We start from the raw sequence: 27,547 nt of genomic DNA on the forward strand, positions 1-27,547 counted from the left end.
CCCAAATATATTTATTTATTTGCACACACAATAATCTATTTCAGAACTCCGTATGTAAGTCCATCCCCCAAGAAATATTGTTTGTTCTCTAACAGTAGAAATTGACCTGAGCCAGGCGCTGCAATGCATGGCTGTAATCCCAGCAGCTCAGGAGGCTGAGGCAGGAGGATTGCAAGTTCAAAGCCAGCTTCAGCAAGAGCAAGGCGCTAAGCAACTCAGTGAGACCCTGTCTCTAAATAAAATACAAAATAGTGCTGGGGATGTGGCTTAGTGATCAAGTGCCCCTGAGTTCAATCCCCAGTACCCAAAAAGAAAGAAATTGGCCTAAGACCTAACAGAGCACCTCAGCCCCAGAGCCTTCTTTGCCACCATACAGCACAGTTGCCCTCTGCTAATGTACAGAAGCAAGTGTGTCTGCATATTGTTGACTTCTCTTTTGTCCTTTTATTTAATAATTATGATGAGACTGTTCAAAAAAAAAAAAAGTATGAGGGCTGGGGTTGTGGCTCAGTGGTAGAGCATTTGCCTAGCATGCGTGAGATACTGGGTTCAATCCCCAGCACCACATAAAAATAAAACAAATAAAATAAAGGTATTGTGTCCATCTACAACTAAAAAAATTTTAAAAATCAGTGTAACAGAAGATGTTTTAAATGCCATTTACAAAAAAAAAAAAAAATGTAGTGCTGAGCATGTGATCAAAAAAAAAAAAAAAAAAGCAAGCCACTGGGGAATCATCCTGGAAGTTGAAAGACAATTAAGTTTATGTCCCTGGAGGTATCATCAGGAGGTGCTCAAGGACACTGAGGATGAAGATCTGCTGGCGGGGGACAAGTGAAAGAAGCCCTTTGACTTCTGAGGCATGGTACATACGACTGCAGCCCAGGAGGCCTGAGCAGCAACTGCCAAGTAGAAACCGAGAGAAGGAGGCTGAGGCAGGACTTCAGGGGAGTCAAAGAGAACCGGGTTGATGGCATGTCCGCCATTATGTCAGGGTGCTCCCTTCCACTGTCACTTACTTACATCATGTAAGAAGGAACAAAGGGACAGGCCATCCCTGTTCTTCCCTGTTCTGCGGGCCATCACAGGGTACAGAGGTGAGGCTTTCTCTGCCCTTCCCACCAGCCCCACACCCCGAAGTTCCTCGGATTTCATCAACTTGCCAATTATTCCTCACCTGCTGGGCCCCATCACCCTGTGGAGAGGGCCAGCCTTGGGTGTCCCAGGGTAAGTTTCAAGGACACAGAAACTGGGGACAAGAACCTGCACATAGCCAGCCCAGCATGATCGCTCTGCAGGGACAGAGAAAAGGAAACAGGAAACCTCTGCAAAACCAGAATGGCAGCAGACACTTTAGCACCAGTAGATGCTACAAAGCTAACGCATGCATGTGCTGAGTCAGGATGTGAGAGGTTTTTTTTTTTTCTATTATATTATTAAATTACAGCCATTAACTATTGTCCTATGTTCACTTATAAGAAAAAAATTTCATTAATAACATATATTCAATGCATTAAAAATTGTCTGAGATGTAGTGTCCCCGTCCTTCTAAACCTGCGGCTCTGCTCCTTTTCCTTTGACATATGCAGAGCACCCCAAGTGTAAAGTCTCTGTTAGGGACAGGAATCATGGCAATGACTGAGAAATGGCAACTTCCCTCAAGGAGCTCACAGCCCCGTGTGACGGCATCTGGGTCATTAACAACAGAAGAATTGTATCTGTCACTGGGCATTTACTAGATGAAGTTTATTTCATTTTAAAAATTCAATACTCAACAATTTAATGACCTTCTCTAATAAGTGAATTACCGAAGGCTTACTTTAAGAGATATTCAAGCAAATATCGATATGACTATTAAAGGAAGCTCAGACTATCAGGATAAACAACATTATAAATAGTAAAGTCAAAAATAAAGTCATCAAGGAAAATATCTAAACTGAAATTCTATCTTTACCTTTCTTTAAAAAAAATGGAAGTCTTGTGAGTCTAGGATCTATTTTTATCAAATATTATAAATATCCCATCTATTACCCATCTTCTTCCACAGAGCACAGGGGTATTAGGAATGTAAACACCCTAAGCACAGCACAGTGGGCACATCTGTAATCCCAGATAGTGAGGAGGCAGAAGCAGGAAGATTACAAGTTCAAGGCCAGCCTCAGAAACGTAGCAAGAACCTGTCTCAAAATAAAATAAAAGGGCTGGGGATATAGCTCAGTGGTGGAGTGCTTGCCTAGAATATGCAAGGCCCTGAATTCAATCCCAGTACAGAAAAAGCAAAATGAAGGAAGAAAAACATGTAAATACTCTCAGAAACATTATAATTTTAGTTAAGGAAAGGAGTTACACACATAAAATGTTTAAATACATGGATTAGTGCCAAATCAATACCAGAAAAATCACAAGCCAGTGCTGATTAATGACCAAATGAATAAGGGTAGTATTGCATATATTTAAGCAAGATCTTGAGGAAGGGCAGGAAAGCAAAGGCACTCATATACAAAACTGGAGGGAAAGACCAGAAATAAGATAAAGAGTGGATTATTTGGAATAGAAGCGGAAGAGTAAATGTGGACAACCTTCAACGTCAAGGCAGGAAATTGGATTTTATCCTTAATAAGGAGGAACCTGAGGAGCCCCAGAAAGTGTTTGAGCAAAGATATACAAACTGCTTTTTTAAGAGTTTGGCATCACTAAGGAAAGGATTTAAAAGAAGCCAGTGAACAAGAAGACCCAGCAATCCTCCCAGGTAGAAGGATCCCAAGTTCAAGGCCAGCCTCAGTAACTTAAGAAAGCCCTAAACAACTTAACAAGACCCTGTCTCAAAAAAGAAAAAAAAAAAAAAATGAAAGAAAGAAAAGTAAAAAGGCCAGGGATGTGGCTCAGTGGTTAAGTTTTTTTTGTTTTGTTTTGTTTTTTGTTTTTGTTTTTTTTTTGTTTTGTTTTGTTTTTTTGTATCAGGTATTGGGTCCTAATACCTGATACAAAAAAAAAAAAAAAAAAAGACTAAATCCCAAGAGATTTTTTTTTATTATTATTACTATTCTGCCAACAATTCCTTAGACAGCACACTTGAAAAAGAAATTTCACTTGTTCTGAGATGTACTGTTTGTATTTTAATCAACTATGCACTTCATGAAAATGGAAATCTATGATAAAATATTTTGCTGCAAAGTACATTACCATAGATCCTAGTCTTTATACATTTCTTATTTTCTTTACCAACATTTTATGATTTAGAGTTTTACATTTCTCTGACAGATTTTATTTTAATTACTTGTCTGGGAAGTGTATGCATTTGCAAGCAACAAATAACCTAGATGGTGGCATCTGATGAATATATTTATGCACATCTTTCAACATTTTCTTCTAGTTTAGCTAACACAGACTCCACAGTCAAAAAAAAAAAAAAAAATGACAAAATCAGTAGTCATTCATCCAGAGTCACTCTCTCCCTTAGAGAACAGTTTAATTCGGGCAATGTGGCCAGGTCCCACATAAACAAACCATTAGAGCAAAGCCACAAACCTAGTCTTCCAACCTTCAAACCCAGTGTACTTTCTATCGCCTGTGTCACCTCAAGCCTGAACACTTTGGACAAATCAATAATTTCTCTCGTCTTCAGTTTCTTCAGCTAGCAAGTCGGGGAGTAAGACCCACTGCGTCAATTTCCCAAGTGGGTTTCAAAGAATACTAATCTCTGAGATGATTGTGGGGTTTAAAAGCTTTGTGGTCATGTAAATTTGAGAAAACTAAGTATTTTATTCCTCTCCTGAAGTTTAACAATAGAGATCAGCACACACACAAAAAAAAATACTATAATTTGGGTATACTTTGTCCCCTCAGATTCCTGTGTTGGAAACGTGGTCCTCAGTGTGGCGACAGGGAGATTGTTATGTCACTGGAGGCACTGCCCTTGGAAGGGATTAACATAGTTCTCACTGAAACCCAGCAGGGCTCCAGTTTTCTGTCTCATCATGTGACCTCTCCCTCTCACACACACGCCCACCATGCCATCTGCCATGAAGTGATGCAGCCAAGAGGGGCCCTGGCCAGAGCTGGAGCATGTAGTTTGAGTTTTCAGCTTCCAAAGCTTTCAGCTAAATAAATCTCTTTTCGTTATGTTACCCGAGGATTTGTTATAGCAATAGAAAATAGACTAATACAAAAGGCTAAAGAAAAAGTTTGATGTTGAGAATAGAATTTCCTGAACTCATTTGGCCAGAGGAACGTTTTTTGTGTGTGACTCTTATTAATGTTCTGTACCTTCTCTGACCACTCTCCCTCCTCTTTTCCTTCTACTTCCAGTAAGATGAGATTCCTTCCTCCAGAGTTCAAACACACCCCGGAATCTTCCCACTCCTGGCTCTTAGACCTACCGTCTCTCCCTAAGGGGCTTGACTCTTCAAAGCAATCTTCCCTGACCACCACTCTCCTACAAGGGGTTCTACTTTTTCTTTTTCTTTGTCTTTATAGCCCTCATTCAATATCACATGATGTACTGTCTGCCTCTTGCACTAAAATAGAGGCTCCTAGAGACAAGAACTTTGTCCTGTGCATCACTATACACCCAGCTCCTGAAACACTGGGAATAGGAGTGCACTAAATGTTTGTTCAGTCAATGGATGAATAGACCAATGACTGCAGTCCATGAAACCAGTGTTCTGTAGAACATGGAGCGTTGCTGCCATACCAAGACAGCAGAAATGCACTCATTAGAAATGCCACTTCTCAGGCCCCACCCTTGACCTACTGAACAGACCCACAGGACTGGGCCCAGCAATGTGGGTTGGAACCTCCAGGTGATTCTGATGCTCACCAGTATTTCAGAACCACTGGTATAAATCATCTTTAAGATAAATCCAGCCCATAAAAGTCTAGAGTTCTGTTATTAATGAGCAATTCTCTTAAGGTGCTTTGAGCATTTCACAGGGAGATGGACTAATTTCTCAAGTTTCCTTAGGGTCTTAAGATTATATTATATGACAACATACCACTTGCCCCTCCAGTAACAACAAAGCTCTAATTAACACACAATGTCCCACTGAGAATTAATCAGCTTAACAGCTACCCCAACACACTTGAGGGCCATTTTACCATCTGCTATGACTAAGAAAACTCAGTTACCCTCAAATTAAAACTCTCTAATGAAGGTTACATTCATCCAAAATAAGAAACAGACACACACACACACACACACACACACACACACACACTTACACACAAAGCTTTCTCATCATGAATTAATCACTTGTTTATATTCCCAATAATACTGCAGAAAACTCAAGTTAATTTTAATGTTGGGGAATAATCTGGAGGATATGTTGTATGCACTCATTTTTATCTACTTTTACTTTCTGTTGACTGAAAATGGACAATAAGATAATCTTTGATATAAAAAAAATACTGGAAAATGTCAAGCAAGCAAGCACATGGAATACCAAAAGCCTGGGGCATAAGGATTGTTTACAAGTCACAGTGCCTTGTAAGGCTTTTGACATCCTGGCCCAAGCACACTGCCATGTTCTTGAAGAAAGATGCTCTGCTCTGTTTTTCACATTTCCCCATAATCTCCATTTCCATCACACCTTTCTGGCCCAGCCCACTCCTGCCCCTCAAACAAGGGAAAGTCAAGGCAGCAGCAACTACCATGCCAGGTAACAAGCTGGGTCCCTCTTGGGAGTTTGACAGCATCAATGACAGGACTGGCCACCAGCAACAGAAGCAGCACTGGCTTGTGCTGCTGTCATCTTATTTGTGTGTATTTCATCTCCTGAGATAATCTCTAGTTTTAATAAAAGAGTAAGACTGGGACTTCAACATTTCTGCATCCTCCCTGGCCAAACCTCCAGAATCTGCCATCTCACATCTTTGGTTTGTCCCTGGGTTTAGTGATATCCAAAACTCAAGTTGAAAGATCATCCTTTTGGTTCTCAAGGAATTCCACCAGTCAGGTAGATCCCAAGCTCACCTCCTGATCTTCCTATTGAGAAGAGAGGTGAGAGGTAGAAATTTGCATGAGCAGCTAGGGGGTAATTTGAGGAGCTGGAATCTTGATAATAGAAAGGAGGGGGGTGGTTGATCAGGAGACACTCCAGTATCTTCCTTGCAGAAGCAGGTCAGAGACCCGGTGAAAGTTCAAGTCTGGCCAGGAATACATAAGACTCTCAACAGTCCTCTGGGACTAGACATTAAAATTCCCAAAAAAGAAACTGGGCACAGGGGCTCATACCTGTAATCACAGCAACTCAGAGCTTGAGACAAGAGGATTGTGATTTGAGGCCGGCCTCAGCTTCATAGCAAGACCCTATCCCAAGAAAAAGAAAATTCCTAAGAAAGGGATGAAAGATGCAATCAGGTTTGGAAGCAAAACATTTCTGATAGGTTCCAAGATCTACACCTTAAAAAATCAAGCAAGCCATGGGTTTCTTGTATTTTCTGCGTTTATTTCCTGATGTTCTGTCTCAGTACTCGTGAATGTCTTTTGCAAGGTGCACCTCTTCACATGCCAAAGGAAAGCAAGGGAAGGGGATGATCTGTTCTATGGTCACCAGCACCCCAGGTAGGAGGCTACACCCCACCCTTCCTCGGGGAGAAGTATGATATTAGTGCTGTGTTATGATTTGGATGCAAAGTGTCTCCCAAAAGCTCACAATTGAGACAATGCAAAAGGGTTCAGAGGGGAAATGATTGGGTTATGAGAGCCTTAACCCAATCAGGGAATTAATAACCTGGTGGGATCAATTGAGTGGTAACAAAAAGCAGGTAGGGTGTGACTAGAGGATGTGGGGCATTGGGGGCATGGCTTTGGGGTATGTCTTGCAAGTGGAATGCTCTCTGTCTCTCTTCTTTCTAATCATCATGTGAGCTGCTTCCCTCTGCCACATTCTTCCGCCATGATGTTCTGTCTCAGCGGGAGCCCTGAAGAATGGAGCTGGCTGTCTATGGACTGAGACCTTGGAAACCATGAGCCTTCAAATAAACTCTTTCTCCTCAACAATTGTTCTGGTCAGATCTTTTAGTCAGAGCAGTGAAAAAGCTGGCTAAAACGTGCTGGAATAAAATCGAGGCATCTCAGGCAGAAGGAAAGTGAGTCTGTCTGTCAGAGTCCCCTCCAGGAGGTCCTCACCCGTCCTGCATAGAAACCTTGACATTTCTGACTTTAAGGTGAGCCCTCCTGGTCACTCATGGCTTTGCTAAGAGAAATGTGTTCATTTCCGGATGCTAACTTCTCCTCACCAGAGAATAACGGTTGTCACTCAAGCTCTGGTCCAACCACAGGGATCAATCATCGGGCAGAAAAGGTGACAACCAAACCTTGGAGTTTGGTTGAGTGCACAAGCCAAAACCCAAGAGCCACTACTCAGGATCCTGTCCTGGTTCACAGTCGTGGCCATTGGGTTTTCATGCCATTGTGCAAGATGTTCCTCCCTGAAACCATGATATAAAGTCAGCACATCAGCCTTCTGATGTGGAGGTGGTGTGGTTACAAGAATCAGTATTCAGGACATTATCTATTGAAGCACAAATTGACAAGTTGTGTTCCAAAAGATTACTTGTCGCTAGCCACCGCCTATACTGCTGGACTGCTCGCAACCAACCTTTCTAAAATACAACTTGGAACAAGAGGATTTCTAAAGCAAACAAAAGAAAGAAAGAAAAAATGAAACTCTCACTGGTAAGTCCCAGTAACTACTCCATGTTCTCAAATATACTGCCACCAGCTTCCCAGAAACTCCCAAGAGAAAGCACCTCCTGGTTCCTTTTCCCCAAGACACAAATTGGCTTTTGATAGACCCCCACGACCCCAAGAAAAGAGCTATTTCTAGTTCCATAGCTCAAATCACTCAAATATAATAATTATATGCTAAATATATTTAAATTATATTACAACTAGGCAGAAGGCAGAGACACAATAAATTCTAGTGTGAAGAATATTGGTGCTCATTTTCATGAAATTTCCCATAGACATAAAGTTTCAAAATGCCTTTAGGTTTTGAACTCAACCCACAACAATCAAACTTAGCAGTTGGGCACAGGGGCGCACTCCTATAATCCTAGTGGCTCAGGAGGCGGAGGCAGAAGCATTGCAAGTTCAAAGCCAGCCTCAGCAACTTATTGAGGACCTGTCTCTAAATAAAATACCAAAAGGGGCTGAGGCTGTGGCTCAGGGGTTAAGCATCCCTTGGTTCAATCTCTGATACCAAAAAAAAAAAAAAAAAAAAAACAATCAACGTAGCATGCAGTGTTATACACCAGTTTCCCTCATTTAATACACCTACTGAGAAACGAGAACCAGTTCCAAAACAGAACTGAGAGGCCCAGGGCTCTATATCACAGAAGTTTGAAAAATGTAGAGGAGCTACTCATGGCAGATGAGAAGCAAAATAAAAGAAGCCACAGTCCCTCCTTTGAACAGAAACTTGTCTCTGGCTAGGATTTCTGCAGGACAATCATTTCCAAACCTGACAGATCAATGAGATCATAAATGAAGCTTTTATAAAGTATATATTGTAGGACTTGATCACAATCTACCAAATTAGACCTCCCAGAGTGGTCCCAGGAGTCTGCATTTTGAAGGATGCTCCTCAGGTGATTCTGATGTTCCACTCTGCGGCTTGCTACATCAGAATCATGGACCAGCATGACCAGTTCTCAAAGGTCCTTTCAGCCTTGGCTCACGTATTGTTTCCTCTTAAGGATCTTCCTGTCTAAGCATCCCTTCCCCAAAGGCAACGCTACACGATTTCATTTGTAGCACTGTCCCTGCTATGTAATTATTTATCAGTTACTTATCTGTGGTTTGTCCATCCCTGGAAGTCTGTAATTTCCATGAAGCCCATCCTGTTCCTGCCACACCCCAGCATACAGCTCAGAGCAAACATGCATCATCCTTGATAAATGAAAACACATGGTTACCATGAATCTCATTTTATCTTATTGCCATGTGTATAATACAGGTGGAGCATAAGTCGCTATTTCCAAGTTGATGAAATAAACCAGAATATAAGTGTCTCAAGGTCTCAGAGAAGCAAGTGGCAGAAGCGAGTCTAATACCAAGGCTGGGGCCTCAGACTCCACCTCCACTCCCTTTCCACTGTCTCATACTACCCTCCCCCTTTCAGAGAATATCAAAACTTGGCTTCAGCTTATTAATATCAAGAAGAGTCAGCACCTGTATCTCAAAGTCATGTTTATTTGTGTGAGAAGCAACTGTGCAATTCGGAAACATAAACCCCTGAGGACAGAAAAAAACCTCGAACACATTCTATTCCTTTAACAAAGAAACAAGTAACTCACAGAGGGTGGGCAAATGGAAATTCGGTAGAAAATTCTAGCATCATAAATTCTAGTAAAAAGAAGACGCATGATACAATGGGAAGACTATTTAGTTATGAAGCAACTTCTCAAAAAAACTGCTAGTAAAAGCATCTTTAGCCAGAAAGAAAAGAAAAGCACATTCAGTTGAAACTTGGAGTACAGAGGGAAGGCTAATGAATTAAATATCAGGAGTTTGCTCTAACCTAAATAATCTATAAGAAACTAAAAGGGATATCTAAAAAGAAGAAATTCTGCAATTAAATGGATAAAAACATAATAATCACATTAAAATGACTGAACACCAGTCATTAAAAATCTGATTTTAACAATAATGAAATTAGGGGCTAGAGATATAGCTCAGTTGGTAGAGTGCTTGCCTCACATGCACAAGGCCTTGGGTTCAATTCCCAGCACCCCCCCCCAAAAAAAAAAAACCAGCAGGAGAACAATAATGAAATTAGAAAGTCATCCATTAGGGAGTAGCAGTACTTTGTTAACACAGCCTTTGATATAATTGCTCGATATCCGGAAAAATTATGTTATCACAACAGTAGGTTTGTGTTGTACAAAGGAACAAGGGGAATTGGTTGCTACCTATTAGCACACTGGCAGTTAATTTCTTTTAAAGAAACCAGTGAATTTTCCTAATTATATTGATACCAAAAAAAAAAAGCATGTCTAATGAAAATCTCACAAAAGAAAGGATCATAACAAATTAGGTAATAAAACCAGCAATAAAATATCTGGCCATTTTAGAAGGGAGAAAAAAGTGGGGTTTTATTGAGTAAATTAGCAGACATAGTAACCTCAGAAAGCATTTGGCTGTAGGCCTCCCAGGGTCTTCTCTGAAACATTAATTCAGATTGACTCACATTAGAGCAGTCAAAAGACTTTAAATCAGTAGGAGTAAATTAAAGCAAAGGGTAATAATCAACCAATAATGTTCTAGGAGGTAGGGAAAGTCCCAGTGGGAGCCCACAGATTCGGTAGTAAGTTTGAAGTGTGACATTGATGAAAGGATTAATAGCCCTCAAATTAAAATCCCAGATGATGCCAAATTAAAAAAAAAAAAAAAAGGAGAAGTAAAATCAAAGAGGAGAAAGTCATTTATTGGCCCAATTTTGTGATCAGTGAGAATAAATACCCAGAATTTAAATATACATTAACGGATAGATAATCCCTTAAGAGCTCATACAAAGTATAAATTTTACTTATCTTACCTAAAAAAAATTCAGAGTAAAGCAAACAACTTTATTGCAATATTAGAAATTCACTTTTCAAGCTTGGAGTGGTGGCACATGCTTGTAGCCCTAGCTGCTAGAGAGGCTGAGGCTGAGGAGGATTCCTTCAGCCCAGAAATTCCAGGCTAGCCTAGGCAACATAGTAAGACCCCATCTCAAAAGAAAGAATTCACTTTATCTTCCCACCCTCAAAAAATAATGGATTCTGAGACTGGGGTTGTGGCTCAGTGGTAGAGCACTTGCCTGGTATGTGTGAGGCCCTGGGTTTGATCCTCAGCACCATACATAAATAACCAAATAAAGTAAAAAATACATTGGCAACTAAAAAATACCTTTTTTAAAAAATTATGGATTCTAAGTTTTTATGTTTGCCTTATCCATTTTTCTTAAAACAAGGCAAACTTACAGATTCAAAAATAAGTCAACATCATCTGAAATCAACTGATTAAATAAAATGTACAATAATCAACCTGTACTTTTTAGGTCAATAACTCATATAGATTGACAATTTATCTTTTAAATATCTAAAGGGACATCAACACTTTTTTATCTTAAATATAACTGCCACTAATACAAGTGTGAACATTTTGTTTGGCATATAAACTTTTTAAAAAATAAAAAGGGATAGAACTGGGCATAGTGGTGCACGCTTGTAATCCCAGCAACAAGAGTGAAACAGTAGGATTGAAAGCTTAAGGCCAGCCTGGGGAACTTTGTAAGACCCTGTCTCGACATTTTTAAAAATAAAAAAAAAGAACAAGCCATCTATCAGAATGTAGTCAGATTTGCCAAAAGAAAATGTGAAAAGACATAGAATCATTTGAATCACTTAATATCAACTTGGTCAGAATATTCAAACACACTGCCTTCCCAGAGTTATCTATAAGATGTTAATTATAATTATCACACCATCATTATTATGCCATGTTAATTATTATTATCACTGTTATTGTTATGCTATCTTCCACATATTGAGATATATGGAAGGTTGGGGAATGAGAGTGCAGATTTGTCTTTGCAATGAGAAGGCTGAGCATTGCTCCTATTCCCCTTCTTCTGGCAATCAGCAGCATCATCTGCAAGCTGACAGGACAAGCGCAGAGCAGCGCAATGTGGGACACCACTCCAGTGACTGACTCACAGATAACTCATGCCCAGGATCACAAATCTCATTAATATCGGGCTATGCCTGAACAGGAGGGTTCACCAACTACAAACACAAGATGACCCCCACCACGGATTACGCTGTGTACAGTGAAGTACGTGAGTGTGGTTTACCTGTCTGAACTCCACACCAGGACAGGGGGGTTCCAGGGATGTACACCCAGGAGGGGGTCTGAGAGCTTGAGAAGCCACTGCACATAGTGGTCCCAGCCAAGCTGCAGGTCAAGGCAACAGAAAGCAACATTCAGCAGCCTGGAAAAGTCACAGTTATGATCCAAGGAAGCAGCTCAATAGAATCCTCAGGGACTGGGCAGGGAACAGGAAGTAAGGCTCTAGGCGGTGAGCATAATTGTGAGGAGGGCAGAGAGACTAGGACAGCCAGCAGTGGACAACTGAGATAGGCAGTGGCATCTCCAGAGATTATATGAGACCCTTGAAAGGTGCTATTAGAGTTACCTGTAGCCTTAACCATGAGTAGGAAGTGAGCTGGTGGGGTCCTGTACCAGACAGAAGAAAGCCAAATCATTACAAACACTGAGAACTTGCTGTAAAGAGACATCATGGAGCTGGTACGGTGGCACAGGCCTGCAATCCCTGGCTTGGGAGGCTGAGACAGGAGGATCCTGAATTCAAAGCCAGCCTCAGCAAATGCGAGGCACTAACATCATGGCATGAATCATAAGGGTCATCGATAGGAATCCAAACTCTATTTCAGACATCACTTTCAAACCCTTTAAGCAAACCCTTTTATAAGAGTAATTAAATAGGAAAAAAAAATTGATTTCTTAGACTTAAGTTCTTTTCTCTGTCCATGTAAAGTCTGAATGGATCACCAGTGAATGGGCAATAAACTGACTAAAGTTAGACAAAGAAGGAGGAATAAGAGGCTTTCACGATAATCTATAAATTATTATTTGACCTTGAAAAATATAAGAATTAGAAGAAATTTTGAAATTACTACTCCAGCTATGGTGAGATTGAGTCACATTTCTAGAGGACAGTCCAAAAATGTTTTACAGCTATTTCTTCCACTCGTTTTATTTCGTCTTCTATACCCTCAACTCTAATACACACAGATGCTCATGTGACCAAACACGGACCATGCACCCTCTAAGAGAGACATGAAGCAAGAAGGCTCATTTTATTTGTAGGCCCTTGACCCTCTGCTTCTTTATGTAATCCCATTCATAATAAACCAAATGAAGCAACATAGCAGGGGGTGGATTACCCATGAAGTCGCAGACAGATCCCAGGAACCACAAAGGTTCTGGAATTACTCTCATGCAATCAGATTTTGCTGATTAGAGACCTAGTCCAAGAATTGTAAGTCTTGCATAGGATAGAAAATGCATAAAAACAGCCCATGAGCTTATGTGTTTAGGGCTAACTCTCTATGCTCCTTAGCAATTAAACTTGATTATAGCCAACAGCTCCCATCATAATTATCAGAAGCCCATAGCAAGAGCATCTCGTTAGGAAGCTATTTATAACCTGAAACTTTGTCTTCTTTCTCCCCAGGAGAACTCTTCATTTGGAGTGAGGATATCATCAGATACCCCAGGCACAATGAAAAACAGACTCCATGCATCACTGGGGATGGGGGTGACGGATGCCTGCAGAAGAGGGGCCACCCAGGCAAGAACACCCTAATGCAATGAGAGCCACAAGGCTTGTACCTTCTGGCTCAGAGTCAGCTGGACACACAGCATCCTTAGCAGGTGTGGTCAACACAGGTACATTAAATTCAGCTTGTGGGTCAGCCAACCCATTCAGAAAAGCCACAAGAAGAGTTGTACCTGCCAGCTGCAATGAAAGCTAACACCACTCTCTTCCTCATCAGGATTAATTGGGGGGCGGTGGGGGAGTGGCCACTTGGAACTGAACCCAAGACCTCCCACACGCTAGGAAAGTGTTCTATCCCTGAGTTACATCCCCAGCTTTTTTTCTTCTTCTTCTTTTTTTTTTCTTTTACTTTGAGACACAGTCTCATTAAATTGCAGAGCCTAGCCTCAAACTTGTGATTCTCCTGCCTCAGCCTCCCAAGTAGCTGGGAGTAATGATGAGCCACTGGCTCTATGATTAAAGTAATGACAGCCCACATTTTTGAGTGTTTAATCATATGGTAAGCCAAGCACTGTCTTAAAAACATTGCACCCTTAACTCACAATGGCTCACTTTGATCTCTGTGCCAATAAAGGCATAGAGAGGTCACAGAACCTGCCCTGGTTTATACCACTGGCCAGGGCAGAACTGAGATCCAAGCTCTGGGTTAGCCACAAGATTCAACTACCTCACATATGGTATAATCCACATTTATAACTCAGGAGGTCTAGAAGAAGTCACATAGATTTCTAAGAAGATCCTTGAGACCCGCTAATTCAGTTCCATCTGTTCACAAATGCAAAACCTGAAATCCAGAGATGTCCCATGACATTGTCCCATGAAGGTCACTCAGCTGAAAATCATCTCAAGACATCAGAAATAAATGGTGCTAAAGAAATCATCAAATTAGTGTGTATGTACAAATATATAGCACTGAATCCCACTATTAATTATAATGCACCAATAAAACCATGAATGAAAAATAAATCATCAAACCAGATTTTAATATCTTGAGGATCAGGAGCTGCTTCTTAGGCTTAGTTTTAGAAACACAGTATTATAGTGACTGCCTTCTCTCACTGTTCCAGTCCCTTACCAAGGTTTTACAAACCAGGGATTCCAATAGCAGCCATCTTTTACAGAAAAGGAAACTAAGGATCTGAAAAGTTATGTGATTTGGTCAAAGTCATGTCAGAAATTACACTGGAGTTTGTGTCAAATTACAAATTAACAGTCAGGTGTGATGGTAGATGCCTGTAATCCCCGCTACTTAGGCGGCCAAGGCATAAGGATCAAAAACTCTAGGCCAGATTGGGCAAGAAGCAAGACACTGTCTCAAAATAAAAAACAAAAAGGGCTGGGGATGTAGCTCAGTGGTAGAACACTCCTGGGTTCAGTTCCCAATATTGAAAATTTTTAAAACCCAAATTAACCAGAGATAAATGTGTATTATGTGTTTCATATATAATATGTATAATAATATACACATATGTGTATATATGTGTGTATATGTGTGTGTGTGTGTGTGTATCCATCTCTACAAAACTGGATGTCCTGCCAAGTTTAAGTCCTAATAAATTATTTCCAAGGCCATATGAGTCTCATAAATGAATAAATAAGTATTCCATCAGAATTCATAAAATCCATATGAGGGTATTAAAGACCTCTCTCTGACAACAATGGCTCTAGGACCTAAGAGACTTTGCAAATGGGGATTTTTAGTCCAATCACTACACATCGATTGGAAATTGATTAAAAGCCAGGAAGTTTTAAGATCTGGGATAGTCTACATAGTCTTCTTCATTTAAATTTCTCCTCTCTCCTTACTCAAAACAAAAGCATCTTAAAACTTGTATGCCTTTCATAAGAACTTAGGACAGGTTATATAGAGGAGAACATTGCACACCCAAGACACTGGACCCAGAAAATGCCATCCATCGCTTCCCATCTTACATTTACTATTGCCCACCACCAATTCTAATTAAAGAAACTAAGGCAAATTTCTTTTGAGCATTTCACAATCATGAAATAAATGAGGATATCTTAAAGAGCTGCAAGACCAAATTTTAGAATCATCATTCTAAGATTTATATATCTTTTGTTTACATAAGTCTTTCTCACAGATAATTTTTCAGACTTTTCTCAGGAAGATTTTTATATCTTGTTAAACACTACTGCTGTCCTGCACCTAAAGAGAAGCCATTAAAATGCAGTGCAAATCAGGACACGTTCTTCTTTCAGCCGAGATTAAACACCAGAGACATAAGCATATTTCTAGGCAAATATCTTTCACTCGATAACATAAAGAGACTTTGCAAATGCGGATTGTTGGCCTCTCAATATGCATTGATGAGAGATTGGTTAAAAGCCAGGCTGTTCAAGATCTGTGATTCATTCCACCTAGTTTTGTTCATTTCAGTTTCTCCCTTCTTCTTACTAAAAACAAAGGCATCTTAAAACTTCTATGACCTTCATGAGAATTCAAGACCAAAAACACATTAGGAAAAACACCTGACAAGACCAAATATTATTATTATTAAAGTAATAACTAAGAATATAACTGAGAATTCAAACATGTTTGGAACTGTATGATTCAATTCCAGACACTTGCAAATTATGTAATTTCATTCCACTGAGAATATTAATTTCATAAATATGCTTTTTACTTTTACACGGGAGTAACCTACACCTGCCTTTCTCAGTTATATTCGGTAACAGGGATTAGCGTTTTTTGCAGGGTGACAGTTTCACAAGCAATCAAAACTCCCAGAAGGGGAAACAGACTCCAATTTACCATCAGGTGATATGCAGCTGCTGGGAAAAGGAGCAAAAGGAATGTCTGATTCCCCAGGGACACCTGTCACTCAGCCACAGGGCTCAAATCACCAAGGGCTGGAGAAAGTACTCAAGCGACAGGCTTCTGACAGCTCGAAGAAGAGTAAAACAGGCTGCAAATCTTCTTCAGAACTGAGTCCCACATTACAGAAAAAGCCTACATCAAGTCAGGACAGAAAACCATAGAACTAAAAAACTAGGGAGTTTAAAAGGCAACAGGGGTCTAAGAAAACTCCTTCCTTTATAGAGACTGAAATTTTAACACTCAGCCAAAGTCACAAAAGAAGTTGATGAACTTTTTTCCCCTGTCCTCCCTTCTCCATAAGGTCCATGTTCAAAGCTTCTTCAGTTTTGCATAAAGACCTGAGTCCTGCTTTCACTGCTTTTTAGATGACCTTGAACACATCACTTAACCTTCACTTCATCTATAACATAGGGGAGGGAAATAGCTGGGGCTTGGAGTTGTACAATGCATAAAATATAAATGAAATATTTAGCACAATGTCTGGCATATTTTAAACACTAAAAATATTTGCTGTAAAAACAATTCTTGTTAGACTCCCCCTTTGAAACCCATTTGATCTTTTTTTAATTAAGCTCTCATCTATTTTTAAGAGAAAGTAGGTCTAATGACCGTGCCTTAAATCCACCCCACATCTCCTCTGGAGGGCCAATTATTTGACTGATGAGCTCTGTTTAGAATGCTGATTAATTGCTGTATAGTTTTCCAGAATTTCTTGCCTCCGTGTTTTATTTTACTGAAGTCACCACCACCAAAGAGAGTTCATATATGGGGGGAACATCCCACTTTCCTTAGTTCACACACACACACATACACACACTTACATCAGGATTATAACATTCCCAACTCCAAGAAGATGATCCAGAAGATTTCCACAATTAAACTCATCTTAATCTGATGGGAACTAAGTCACCATAGAAACCAAAAAACCTTGAAAATCTTTTCACCCTCTAAAAATAATACACTATAGCACATTATACTATCTCCTATAATCTACTAATAGCACACTATAGTATAGCCACTACAGTACCTACTAAGCAAAGATGCAGAAATGAGTAATGCATAAATAATTTCTGTTCCCTATCTCTTGCTCGCTAGAAAACCTTTCTATTTACAAAGAACTTTTTTCCCCCCTGCGTCTCCTCCATTCCCATGTTCAATACTTTTCTGATTCTACAATCTGGAGAAGTTTCAAGATACAAGGAACTCAAGATATAGAGTAATTTGAAAGCTAAATGAGAAAGAAGTTTAGAGCATCACTATTAATAGATCTTTGTTGGATAATTATTTGACGGGGGTGGGAGTTCTCCTGGGCACTGTAAGGTATTTATCAGCATCTCTGGCCTAACCATCACTAAATGCCAGTGGGCCCTCTCCACGTTGTGATGATCAAAAATGACTCTAAGGCTGCCAAAAGTTCCCAGGGGAGAAGGGCAAAATTCACCCTGAGAACCACTGGTTTGGAATGACAAGAAATGCAGTTTCCCATGGGAACTGAGGTTCAGAACCTGCAGTACCTAAAAATTGCAAAGTTTTGGAAAAGGACCACCAGGCAGAAGTGGAATCCCCATCTCTTTTACTGTGTGGAATCCCCCCGTCTCTTTTTCTCCAGCAAAGGGGAAGTGAAAACACAAGGCACACGCACAAACTACTTGCAGGAGCAACCAACACAGCAGAACACGCTGATTCCCCACAGTCTCTCCTCCAAAGAGGCCAAACTCTTTCCCCAAATACCCATGTACCATTCTTCACCATTAGTTCTCTCCCAGAAGGCTTCAGTACTAAAACATCTGCTCTAAAATCCACATTGCCTCCTTCTTTCCAAATCCCTCTTTCTCCTTTTAAAAACACACTCAAAAGCAATGAAAAATCCCACACTTGATAAGAAAATTCTCACAGTTGAAAAACAGACACACACATTATAAGCCAGAAGGTTTCCTAAGCTAAAATGTCTCTACTGTCCTAGGTCTTGTTTTGTTTTTGTTTTTTTTTCAGAATTTCCATCTATATAGTAAGAATTTTTTTAAATACACATGGGTTACAGCCACAACAGTTCAGACTCAAAGCACTTAAGCTGTATGACCTCGACAAATCCTTTAATTTTTTTTAATCATCTTAACCATGATTTGGTGTATAATTCAGTAGAGTTAAGTATATTCACATCACCGGGCAATTGATCTCCAGAACTTTGTCATCTTGCAGAGCTGAACTCTATACCCATTAAACAGTAATGTACGGTTTCCCTCCTCTCAGCCCCTGGCAACCACCATTTTATTTTCTGCTTATATGAATTTGACTACTTCAAACATCTTATAGGTAAAAATCATACAGTGTTGGTCTTTTTGTAATTGGCTTATTTCACTTAGCTGAGTGTACTCAAAGCTATCAATGTGATAGTATATATCAGAATTTCCTTCCTTTGTTTTTATTTTTATTGATTTACTTTTTTGTTTATAGGCACTAGGGATGAAACCAGGGAATTTAACCTGTGTGTATTTTTTTTTTTTTTTTTAAGAGACAGGGTCTCACTGAATTACTTAGGGTCTTGCTAACTTGCTGAGGCTGGCTTTGAATTCATGATCTTCCTGCCTCAGGCTCCCAAACTGCTGGGATGATAGGCATGCTCCACCACACCAGGCTAATTGCCTTCCTTTTTAAGGCAGAATAATATCCCACGGTACCTATATACCACCTTTTGATCATCCATTCACCTGCTGATGGACAGTTTGCTTGCTTCTGCCTCTAAGTCATTACGAATAATGGTGCTGTGACCCAGAAGGCCCAAATATTTCAAGGCCCTTTTTTCAGTTTCTTCAGACACAACTGAAAAGTGTATTTTTCAATCATGTGGTAACTCTATTCTTATTTTTAGTTAATTTTTTAAATTGGCTCATTAAAATTATAAGCAATACTGGAATCCATTATGATATGTTTAATTTTTAGTGGAAACACCATTCTGTTTTTCATGGCACCAGTCCTTGAATCTTTTGCAATCTGGGTTTCCTTTCCTGTCCAATTACCATTTCTACAACTGGGGCTGGGTGAGAGGATCTCAGGAGACATCTTGGCTTGAACCCTACTGCAGGAAAGAACCTCAGCCCACTGGGCCAGCACATCCCTTTTCTGTCTGAATCATTCTCTGCAATGGAGAAAAACTTTTGATCCTCATCCTCCAGAACTATTTCCAATACAGATATCACATTTGTCTAACACCAAATTCAATTCACTGCTGACATTTCTAGATTGTCAAGAAAGAGAAGAAGCACAGTGTGTGGGTTTGGTTGTATTTCCCCTTCCAAGGATCACACAGCTTGTAGACTCAACGCTGACACACAAGCTCCACTCACAGAGGGAAAACCAACAACACAGAGTCTCCACAGCGTGGGGAGGAAGATGGAGAAAGTGGTGCTTCCTTTGGTTCATAGCCAAATGGACACCATTTGCTCCAGGTCATTTCTGTCACTGATCTCATTAGTGATTCACAATATCACTCAACTGTGGGATTCTAAGGAGTAGCCAAAGTTTAAGTTCAGCAGGAAGTAGCAAGTGACATCTTGCTTTTGCAAATGGTTGCAATCGGCAGCTGGTTTTACCAGGGGTGGTTCCCTCCCCAAGCCCAGAGCAAGACTTCCGCCCTAGCAAAGAATGAATGTCTATGGTCTTTTGAATCTTCATGTTCAAAATGTGGTCGTTCAGCCAACAGAAATGGCCTCACCTAAAAGTATATTAGAAATATAGAATTTCAGGCCCAACCCAGACTTAACAGAATCTGCATTTTGACAAGACTCCCTGGTGATTGATGGGCACATTGAAGATTCAGAAGGACCACTTCAGACTACAGAAATAATAAAATTCATAGCAAAATGAGAGGAGATATCAATAAACTCATGCTTAAAATTGTATGACACATATATATCTATATGTGCATATAGATATATTTAATGCTTATATTATTATAAAATTTTGGTGAAACAGAACTTAAGTAATTTCAAACCCATTCTACTTCTAAGTAAATGTTAAAAAAAAAAAAGATGGAGTTACCAAATGGAATTTACTTTGAAAACAATAATCCATCCCGACTTCTGTATCCACGTGTCCCTCATCCACAGATAAATGTATTTGTAGTTTAATATGTACAGAATCGGCAGATTCTGAATCCACAAACTGAACCAACCACTGTTTGAAAATTTTTTTTTTAAAAATTGTGTCTGTACTGAACATATTCAGACTTATTTTTTCTGGTCATTATTTCTAATACAGTATAACAGTTGTTTACACAGCATTAACATTGCATTAGGTGTTACATGCAAATCTAGAAGTGGTTTAAAGCATATGGAACAAAATAATTTTTAAATAAAATATGTGGGATGTATGGGTGGAGGGTATGTGCAAAGCCTATGCCATTTTATATTAGACTTGAGCATCCGGGAATTTGAGTATCCATAGAAGTCCTGGAACCAATGTCCCCAGATAGCAAAGCAAGTCTGCAGTTACTTCGGAGCATATCTTTATTCACTAAAAGTCTCACCACAGTCTATGTGGACAAAAGAAGATGAATTGTAGTGAAACCGCAATACCACAAGCCCCTCTGTGTCCAAAAAGAGCTCTTTCTATGGTACAAAAAGTGCAAATGTACACTTCATTTAAATGTTCATGAGTTAAGAAAGATAGTCATCAAAGATTGAATGCAGAAAATTCTGATAACAAAATCTTGGGTCCTCAGAAAATATAATGAATCAGAGTATCATATTAAGATTTTCCTGTATGTTTCCAAGTTATGATTTCCTATACAATATTTTGATTTCCTATACAATGTTACTTTCCTTTATTCCAATCATAAAAATGGACTCATTTAAAGAGCAAAGCACTCTCACTCCCCTCTCTGCCCACTCTCTAGGATGAGTATGAATTCTGCTTTGACAGTGAAGTTGCATTCCTTAAGGTTTGCAGAACATTTTCACATACGGAATCCCACTTAGTCCTCAAAATATGACTGTAAAGGAAAAAATATATATCCCCAGTGGAAACAGAGACTGAGAGAAGCAAAGGGGTTTGTCTAAAGACCCAGGAGCAGTCCTTCATAGAGCAAAACTGAAATACAGATTTCCTTCTTCCTTCTCTGATGCCCTTTCTAAGTCAACTCTAACCCTTCCCTGGAGTGTAAGTTAGGGCTGACAGTTAGGAGTCACCCAAGGAGGTAGAATAGCTGACATCCACCCTGCCTGACTGATGGCTAATTCATGCCAATCATCACTCATCCTGAATATCACCCAATAGAGTTGTGGTTGTTTATTTTAGAACATTCTTTTTCTCCTTTTCTTACCTGGGTAGCCCTTCTTTCTCCTTTCGCTGTTAGTTCATGAATTTCTTACCTTCAAAGGATCACGTTTTCTCTCTCCCCCTGAGGAATGATTATGAATCATCGTCTAATTGCTGATCCTACTTCTTATTAATACCTACAAAGCCTTCTCTATGCTCCAGGTCAATATCAAGACTCTGTCCTTGCAGAAGACTTAGGGCACTTAGTGGGCATAAAACCTCCTATCGATCATCTATGACCACGTCTCTTCTATAGTTAAAGCTGCCAGAACGTTAACATAGACCTTTCAAAAGATTAAGATATACAATTACATTCCATTTCAATGGTTTTAATGTTACTTTAGACATTTGCTCCTGCCAGTAATTACTAATGTGCTGATTTTTCTTTCTTTGTTTCTTTTGTGGTTGCAATGAGAAGTTAGAAAAACTGACAGCAAGGTTAGAAAATGGGTGGGTGGTAGAAAAGTTAATATAGAAGAGCAGTTTTAAAAAAAAAAAAAAAAAGGAAAAAAAGAAAGAAATTCTAACCGATTTTTACAATCCCACATCATAATAGATTAACTCTGCTCATGTTCTTAGAAAACAGTAGTCTCTCTGTTCTTAATATGTACAGAGGTAGCTTGTAAAAGCCTACTTTAAAAGGTTTCGTGAACAATCTTGCTTTGATCATGTCTTGAGACCCCCAGGCCAGTTCTGCACTCTTCTGCACTGTACTCAAACTGTTGAATGTGGCTCATCCTTCAGTTCCCATTAGCTCTCAGGGCCTCTTGCCCGAAAGCCACAGAGCGCAGGGGAAGCTTGGGACTCTGGGTCAGAGGGCATGGACTTCAGACCCTTACGCAAGTCACTTTAACTCTCTCTGAACCTCAGTTTCTTCATCCATGAAATAGAAAAAAACAACCTCCATCTCATAAGGCCTTTGAGAACATTTAACAAAATAATACATGTCAGATTATTGACACTCCAACTACCATAGCTTTTACTGAGATCTGTTTAATATAAAGGAGAATTATGGGTGTCCTTAAAAATATGTCCTAAGGGGCTGGGGTTATGGGTTGGATCTCCAGTACCATGCAAAAAAAAAAAAAGATTCACAGGATTTTTTCCAAAAATCAATTTAGTCAATGTATTTTTTAAAATGAAGAAGAAACCAGACATAGTGGTACATGCCTGTAATCCCAATTACTGGGGAGGCTGAGGCAGGAAGGTCTCAAGTTCAAAGCCAGTCTGGGACCTTGTCTCAAAATAAAATGAGCTGGGAATGTAGCTCAGTGGTAGAGCACCGGGGGTTCAAACCCCAGTAATAGAAAGAAATCTTTTCTCCCCTTAACATCACTGCTTTGAATTAGCAATGTTTCCTAATTACACTGAAAACTCCTCAAATGCTGGGACTGTTTCACTTTTGGTCTTCTCAAAATTAGCATAGGGTTGGGAGTGTAGCTCAGTGGTAAAGCACTTGCCTAATATATATAAAATCCCAAGTTTGATTCCCAGCATTACAAAACAAACAAACAAACAAACTAGCAGTGCCTAGTGCCTAGCATAACATACATATTTAATATATTCTTACTGTTTTTCTTCTTGGCAAATGACCACTACCAAAAGAGTTAATTCTCAGGATTCTTATTAATGGATATTCACCCTTTTCATAACACTTGTGATTTTAATGAAGAAAGTTTTCTATCAATGGTACCCAAAAGCAGAATGAAAGGGATATTCAAGTTTTCAAAGTAAGTGGAGACAAAAAAAAAAAAAAAAAAAACAAAGTAAGTGGAGACAAATATCAGCAAGAATATGAACACTAATTGGGTTTGCATAGAGTCAAATATCACCCTAAAGATAATTTATTATTTTCAAATGGAGAAAAATATCTTGACAATGAAACATCCAACAATCCATCTCTCAGCACACTCATTAAAATTAACATCACTAAGGAATGGCCAAATGCCATTGCCTATGAAGCAGTCTAACAAAAATGTTTTGTCTGAATTTAATCAAGCCTTTAGACTAAAATACCAGGATACAGGAAATACAGCAAGTAGAGGAACACAGTAAGTGATACCACATGGAAATGCTCAGATGAATCTAGAATGCAAAAGGAACATTCTACAAATCAACTAGCCTTCCCTTTTCAAAAAGTCTTTGTTATAGAAAAAGAAGAAAAAAGAAAGCTGAGGCACTATTCTGAATTATAAAAGACTACTAAGGTGAGCAGCTAAATAAGGCAACGTTTGTGTAAGCCTTGGTCAGTTCCTGGTTTAAAAAAATAATAATTATTATAAAAGACTTTGGGGGGATAATTGAGAAAATTTGAATTTGGATTTGATATTTGATGATGTTAAGGAATGATTACTAACTTTCTTAGGATGCTAATGCTTCTGCAATTGTGTAAAAGAATGCCTTTTTTTTTCATATTCTTTTACTAGTGCTAGACATCAAACCCAAAGCCCACCCACATAATGAGTGCTCTTCCACTGAGCTATATCTTCAGCCCCCGAATGCCCTTATTTTTGTAAGGTGCATACTGAAAGTTAGTGTTTGAAAGTCAGACTTACTTTCAAAGAGTTTAGCTCCCTTCCCCAAAGAGTATATTTCCATACACACATATACAAAATTTTATAAACATGACAAAATGAACAATTATTAAATCTAGGTGATGTCTATATTGATTCTCATTATACTGTTATTTCAACTTTTGTGTATATTTTTTAAATTTATAGTGATAGAAAACACAGAGACAAGGTAACAAGCAAACTATTCCTCTCTGCCCCCAAAAGAATTTCTTTCTCTTACATTTAATAAGAATAAGTTCTAAAACTCTGTCCTGGTGATCAGGCCAGTTATTAGGGACTACTGGGACTCACATACCCAACAATGACAGTTTCTGGGAATGGCGACCATACTGAGGACAAAGCACAGCCTTCTAACACTACATATCTTTTTCACTGTCCTTTGAAAACCTTATTATTCATTCCCATACCAAGGATCCTATCAGCACAAGGCTAATAAGTTACTAAATGTAGCTATTATTTACTCATTTACCTGTTTAATTTTTTTATAAAGTAGAACCTTTTATCTTGAAACAGAGAAACCAAGTAGAGAAACAGAAAAACCAATATCTCATCTGCTGTGACAGCAATTCAACCTTTCACAGGTTCAAATCCAGCCCTTAGAAGTGCAGATTTGAAGGAGCAGCTACTACAGGGAGGTACGGACAACCACATAGATTCAGTTCTAGGAAGTAAATTAACCCTACCTTTAACTACTTGGTCTCACCTTATACTTTAACCCAAACACCCAACACCCCTGTCCACTGGTGCAGATTTATGCAAATCAATACACCAAGTCCCAGAGTCTCTGCTCTTCGTCTTGTAATAAATTCTTCTCCCAAGTTCAGGTCACTGAGGGTCTTCAACTCACAATAAAAAATAGCTTTGGATAAACTTTACAACTTGTGCTGTTGTTTCTGCATGAAGATAAACTAGTCAACTGATATCTTGCAGGTTTTTGTTGGTGATTTTTTTTTTCTTTTGAGGATACAGGGCATTTAACTCAGGGGCACTTGACCATGGAGCCACATCCCCAGCCCTGGTTTGTATTTTATTTAGAGACAGAATCTCACTGAGTTGCTTAGTGCCTCACTTTTATTGAGGCTGGCTTTAAACTAGTGATTCTCCTGCCTCAGCCTGCAGAACCACTGGGATTACATGTGTACACCACCAGGACCAGTGATTTTTTTTTTTTTTTAATAATGATGCAAGTGATGTGTAAGGTACAGGGATGTGGGTAATATAACATGTTCTGTGTAGTCTGGCTTCTCTGTTATATGCTGCAGACAGGAATAAGAGGCAGCAATAAATAAAAGTAGTAATTCAAAACTTGACGTGCTATAGTTACTTCCCTTTCTTCCTGAATCCAAGGACAGTTACTAAAAGATAAACTTCACAAATCAAGACTTTTTCCAAAGGTAGGCAACAAGAGAGAGAGAAGCACTACCCTGAAATACAAATGTGAAGTGTAAGCCTGAGATTAGTTCCAAGATTTCTCAAGTAATTGATTCTCCTCCAAGTCAAAAACTCACCACACCAAGCCCAAAATCTAAAATAAAGCGAATCTTAATGCTTAAAATATTTGAAAATGTGAAAGACATGTTTCCTTCTGATTTTTTGGAAGGAAAGTAAGTTTCAGAAGTCTTACCTAGGTACAAGGATGCATTTTCTTTCTTAACATTGTCATCTAAGTAGGTTGGTCCCAGGGTATAAATAGGTGTGGAGCCCATTCCAATGAGAATCTGTGCACAAATGAATAAAGCCACATAGACCCAGTGGCTATTTCCTCCCGAGTCCTTGGGACAGAGGGCAGGCTCCGAAGCGGTCGTGGAGTTGCCATTCTGGCACAAGCCATCGTTGGACGCCGAGGCGTTCAACTCCTGGATCTGGTAGGGAGGCGAGATGAAGTGAGGTAAGGCGAAGAGGGCAGCTCCGATGGCAATGAAAAGTCCACCGACCGCCAGCCACAGGGGCCGCCGACCCCGGCCCCCAAAATAGCTGACGAACACCACCACCACCAGGTTCCCGATGTCAAAGCAGCTGACCAGCAGCCCCGACTCAGAACTCTTTAAACTGTAGCGTCTTTCAATGGTGGTGATGACACTGCTCAGGTACCCAGAGACCATTAACGCTTGGATGAAGGTCAGAAAGCACATACAAACCAGGAAGCAGCGGGAATCAGTGAGGACCACATGCAGGCACCTTCTCTCCTGGAGCGTGGCCAGAGTGGAGGACACCGAGACGGTTTTGCTCACGTCCTTCCTGTGGGTACAGTCCACGAGTCCTGCCATCCCAGCCGAAGTGTTCGGGGCAGATGGACTGGGGGCCAACGGGTTCCGGCCTTGCTTGGACTTCTGGTGGCTTAAAGAATCCTTACAGCCAAAGGCCGGCTTGCAGTCTACACTCTCAGGACTGAGGTTCGGCCGACAGGAGGCGCTGTTCAGGACCGGTAAACTCTTAGACCTGAAGGTCTCTGGCTCGCCTTTCTCTTGGACAGCTCCTATTGGGACTGGTGCCTCCAGCTGCTCTTTCCCCGGGGGTTGCTGCGGCCCAGGACTTTCGTCCATGGCTCTTACAATTCAGATTCGATCGCTGATTGCACACAAGGACTCCAGCTCTTTTCATCCACCGGCGCAAGGGGCTAAAGCCTGGCCAGCTCAGTCGCGCCCGCTTGAGACCAGGAATAGGGATGGCAGAGCCTCACAGCAGGGCATCCTCACCAATAGGGAGGCGCCCAGGGCATCCTGACAGCAGGCGCGGCCCGGAGTTCCGCAGCCGCGTGCCCCGGCGGGAAAGGGTTCGCGCTGTCCAGCGAAGAACCCTGCTTGGCGTCCTCCTCGGGGCGGTAGCTCGCGGCTGTCGCTTTGCGCGTCCGGGGCTCATCCCCGCCGCCGCCGCTCCGCCGGTGGCCAGGAGCCAGTGCGCCTGGCTCCCAACGTGGAGGCACTTAGTTAGCACCGCTGTCCGCACGACATCCCGTCTGGCTACCCCAGGGGCACCGGATCCGGACCTCCTGGGCTTGGGACACCTCAGGCGTGAAGGTGGCAATCTGGAAAATAGAGAAGAGACTGTCAGTGAAAGGCGGCTGAGGCTGGCGTTCCGCGCCCCAGCGACCAGCGTTAGGTGACCCCGATGGTCCCGAATGAAAAACACAGCAAATCCAGGAGCTAAACTCTGCAGGAGGGGGCAGCTGCCGGCCTCATTCTCAGGTCCCGGAACAATAAACCGCAGGCGGTCGGCAGAGACTCTCTCATTGTCTGCGGCGGACCTGCCCCCGCCCCGCCCCTTTTGCCTTAAACTGTGCATTGCTATTATATGTTAATAATTATCAACCTGGCAGCTCTGACTCAGAGGCAGTGTCTTTTATTCGAGTGAACTAATTGCAACCTTTTCGCACTCCTACTCCATTACTCAAAATAGAAAAATCCCCAAAAGAACAAAGGAAAGTTGTTTTTTTTTTAAACTCACAATGCATTCCCAGTTCCAATTTAAAA

The 27,547-nt window shown here is 40.4% G+C and overlaps 1 protein-coding gene and 1 non-coding gene across 3 annotated transcripts in view; one reads left to right on the top strand and one right to left on the bottom strand.

Moving 5' to 3' along the window:
• The window catches only part of Slco5a1 (solute carrier organic anion transporter family member 5A1), a 129,698-nt gene extending 102,979 nt beyond the window's left edge, over positions 1 to 26,719 (bottom strand). For both annotated transcript variants that reach the window (XM_076836336.1, XM_076836335.1), the window contains exon 1: positions 25,702 to 26,719. In XM_076836336.1, coding sequence (XP_076692451.1) covers positions 25,702 to 26,620 — 919 coding nt within the window. In that variant the 5' untranslated portion in view covers positions 26,621 to 26,719. The remainder of the gene's footprint in view (positions 1 to 25,701) is intronic.
• Positions 7,369 to 7,472, top strand: LOC143382410 (small nucleolar RNA U13). The gene has a single exon (XR_013088971.1). It is a non-coding gene; the product is annotated as a small nucleolar RNA U13 (small nucleolar RNA).
• Positions 26,720 to 27,547: the final 828 nt, after the last annotated feature.

The sequence above is a fragment of the Callospermophilus lateralis genome, chromosome 16 (assembly GCF_048772815.1).
Source record: "Callospermophilus lateralis isolate mCalLat2 chromosome 16, mCalLat2.hap1, whole genome shotgun sequence".
NCBI lineage: Eukaryota > Metazoa > Chordata > Mammalia > Rodentia > Sciuridae > Callospermophilus > Callospermophilus lateralis.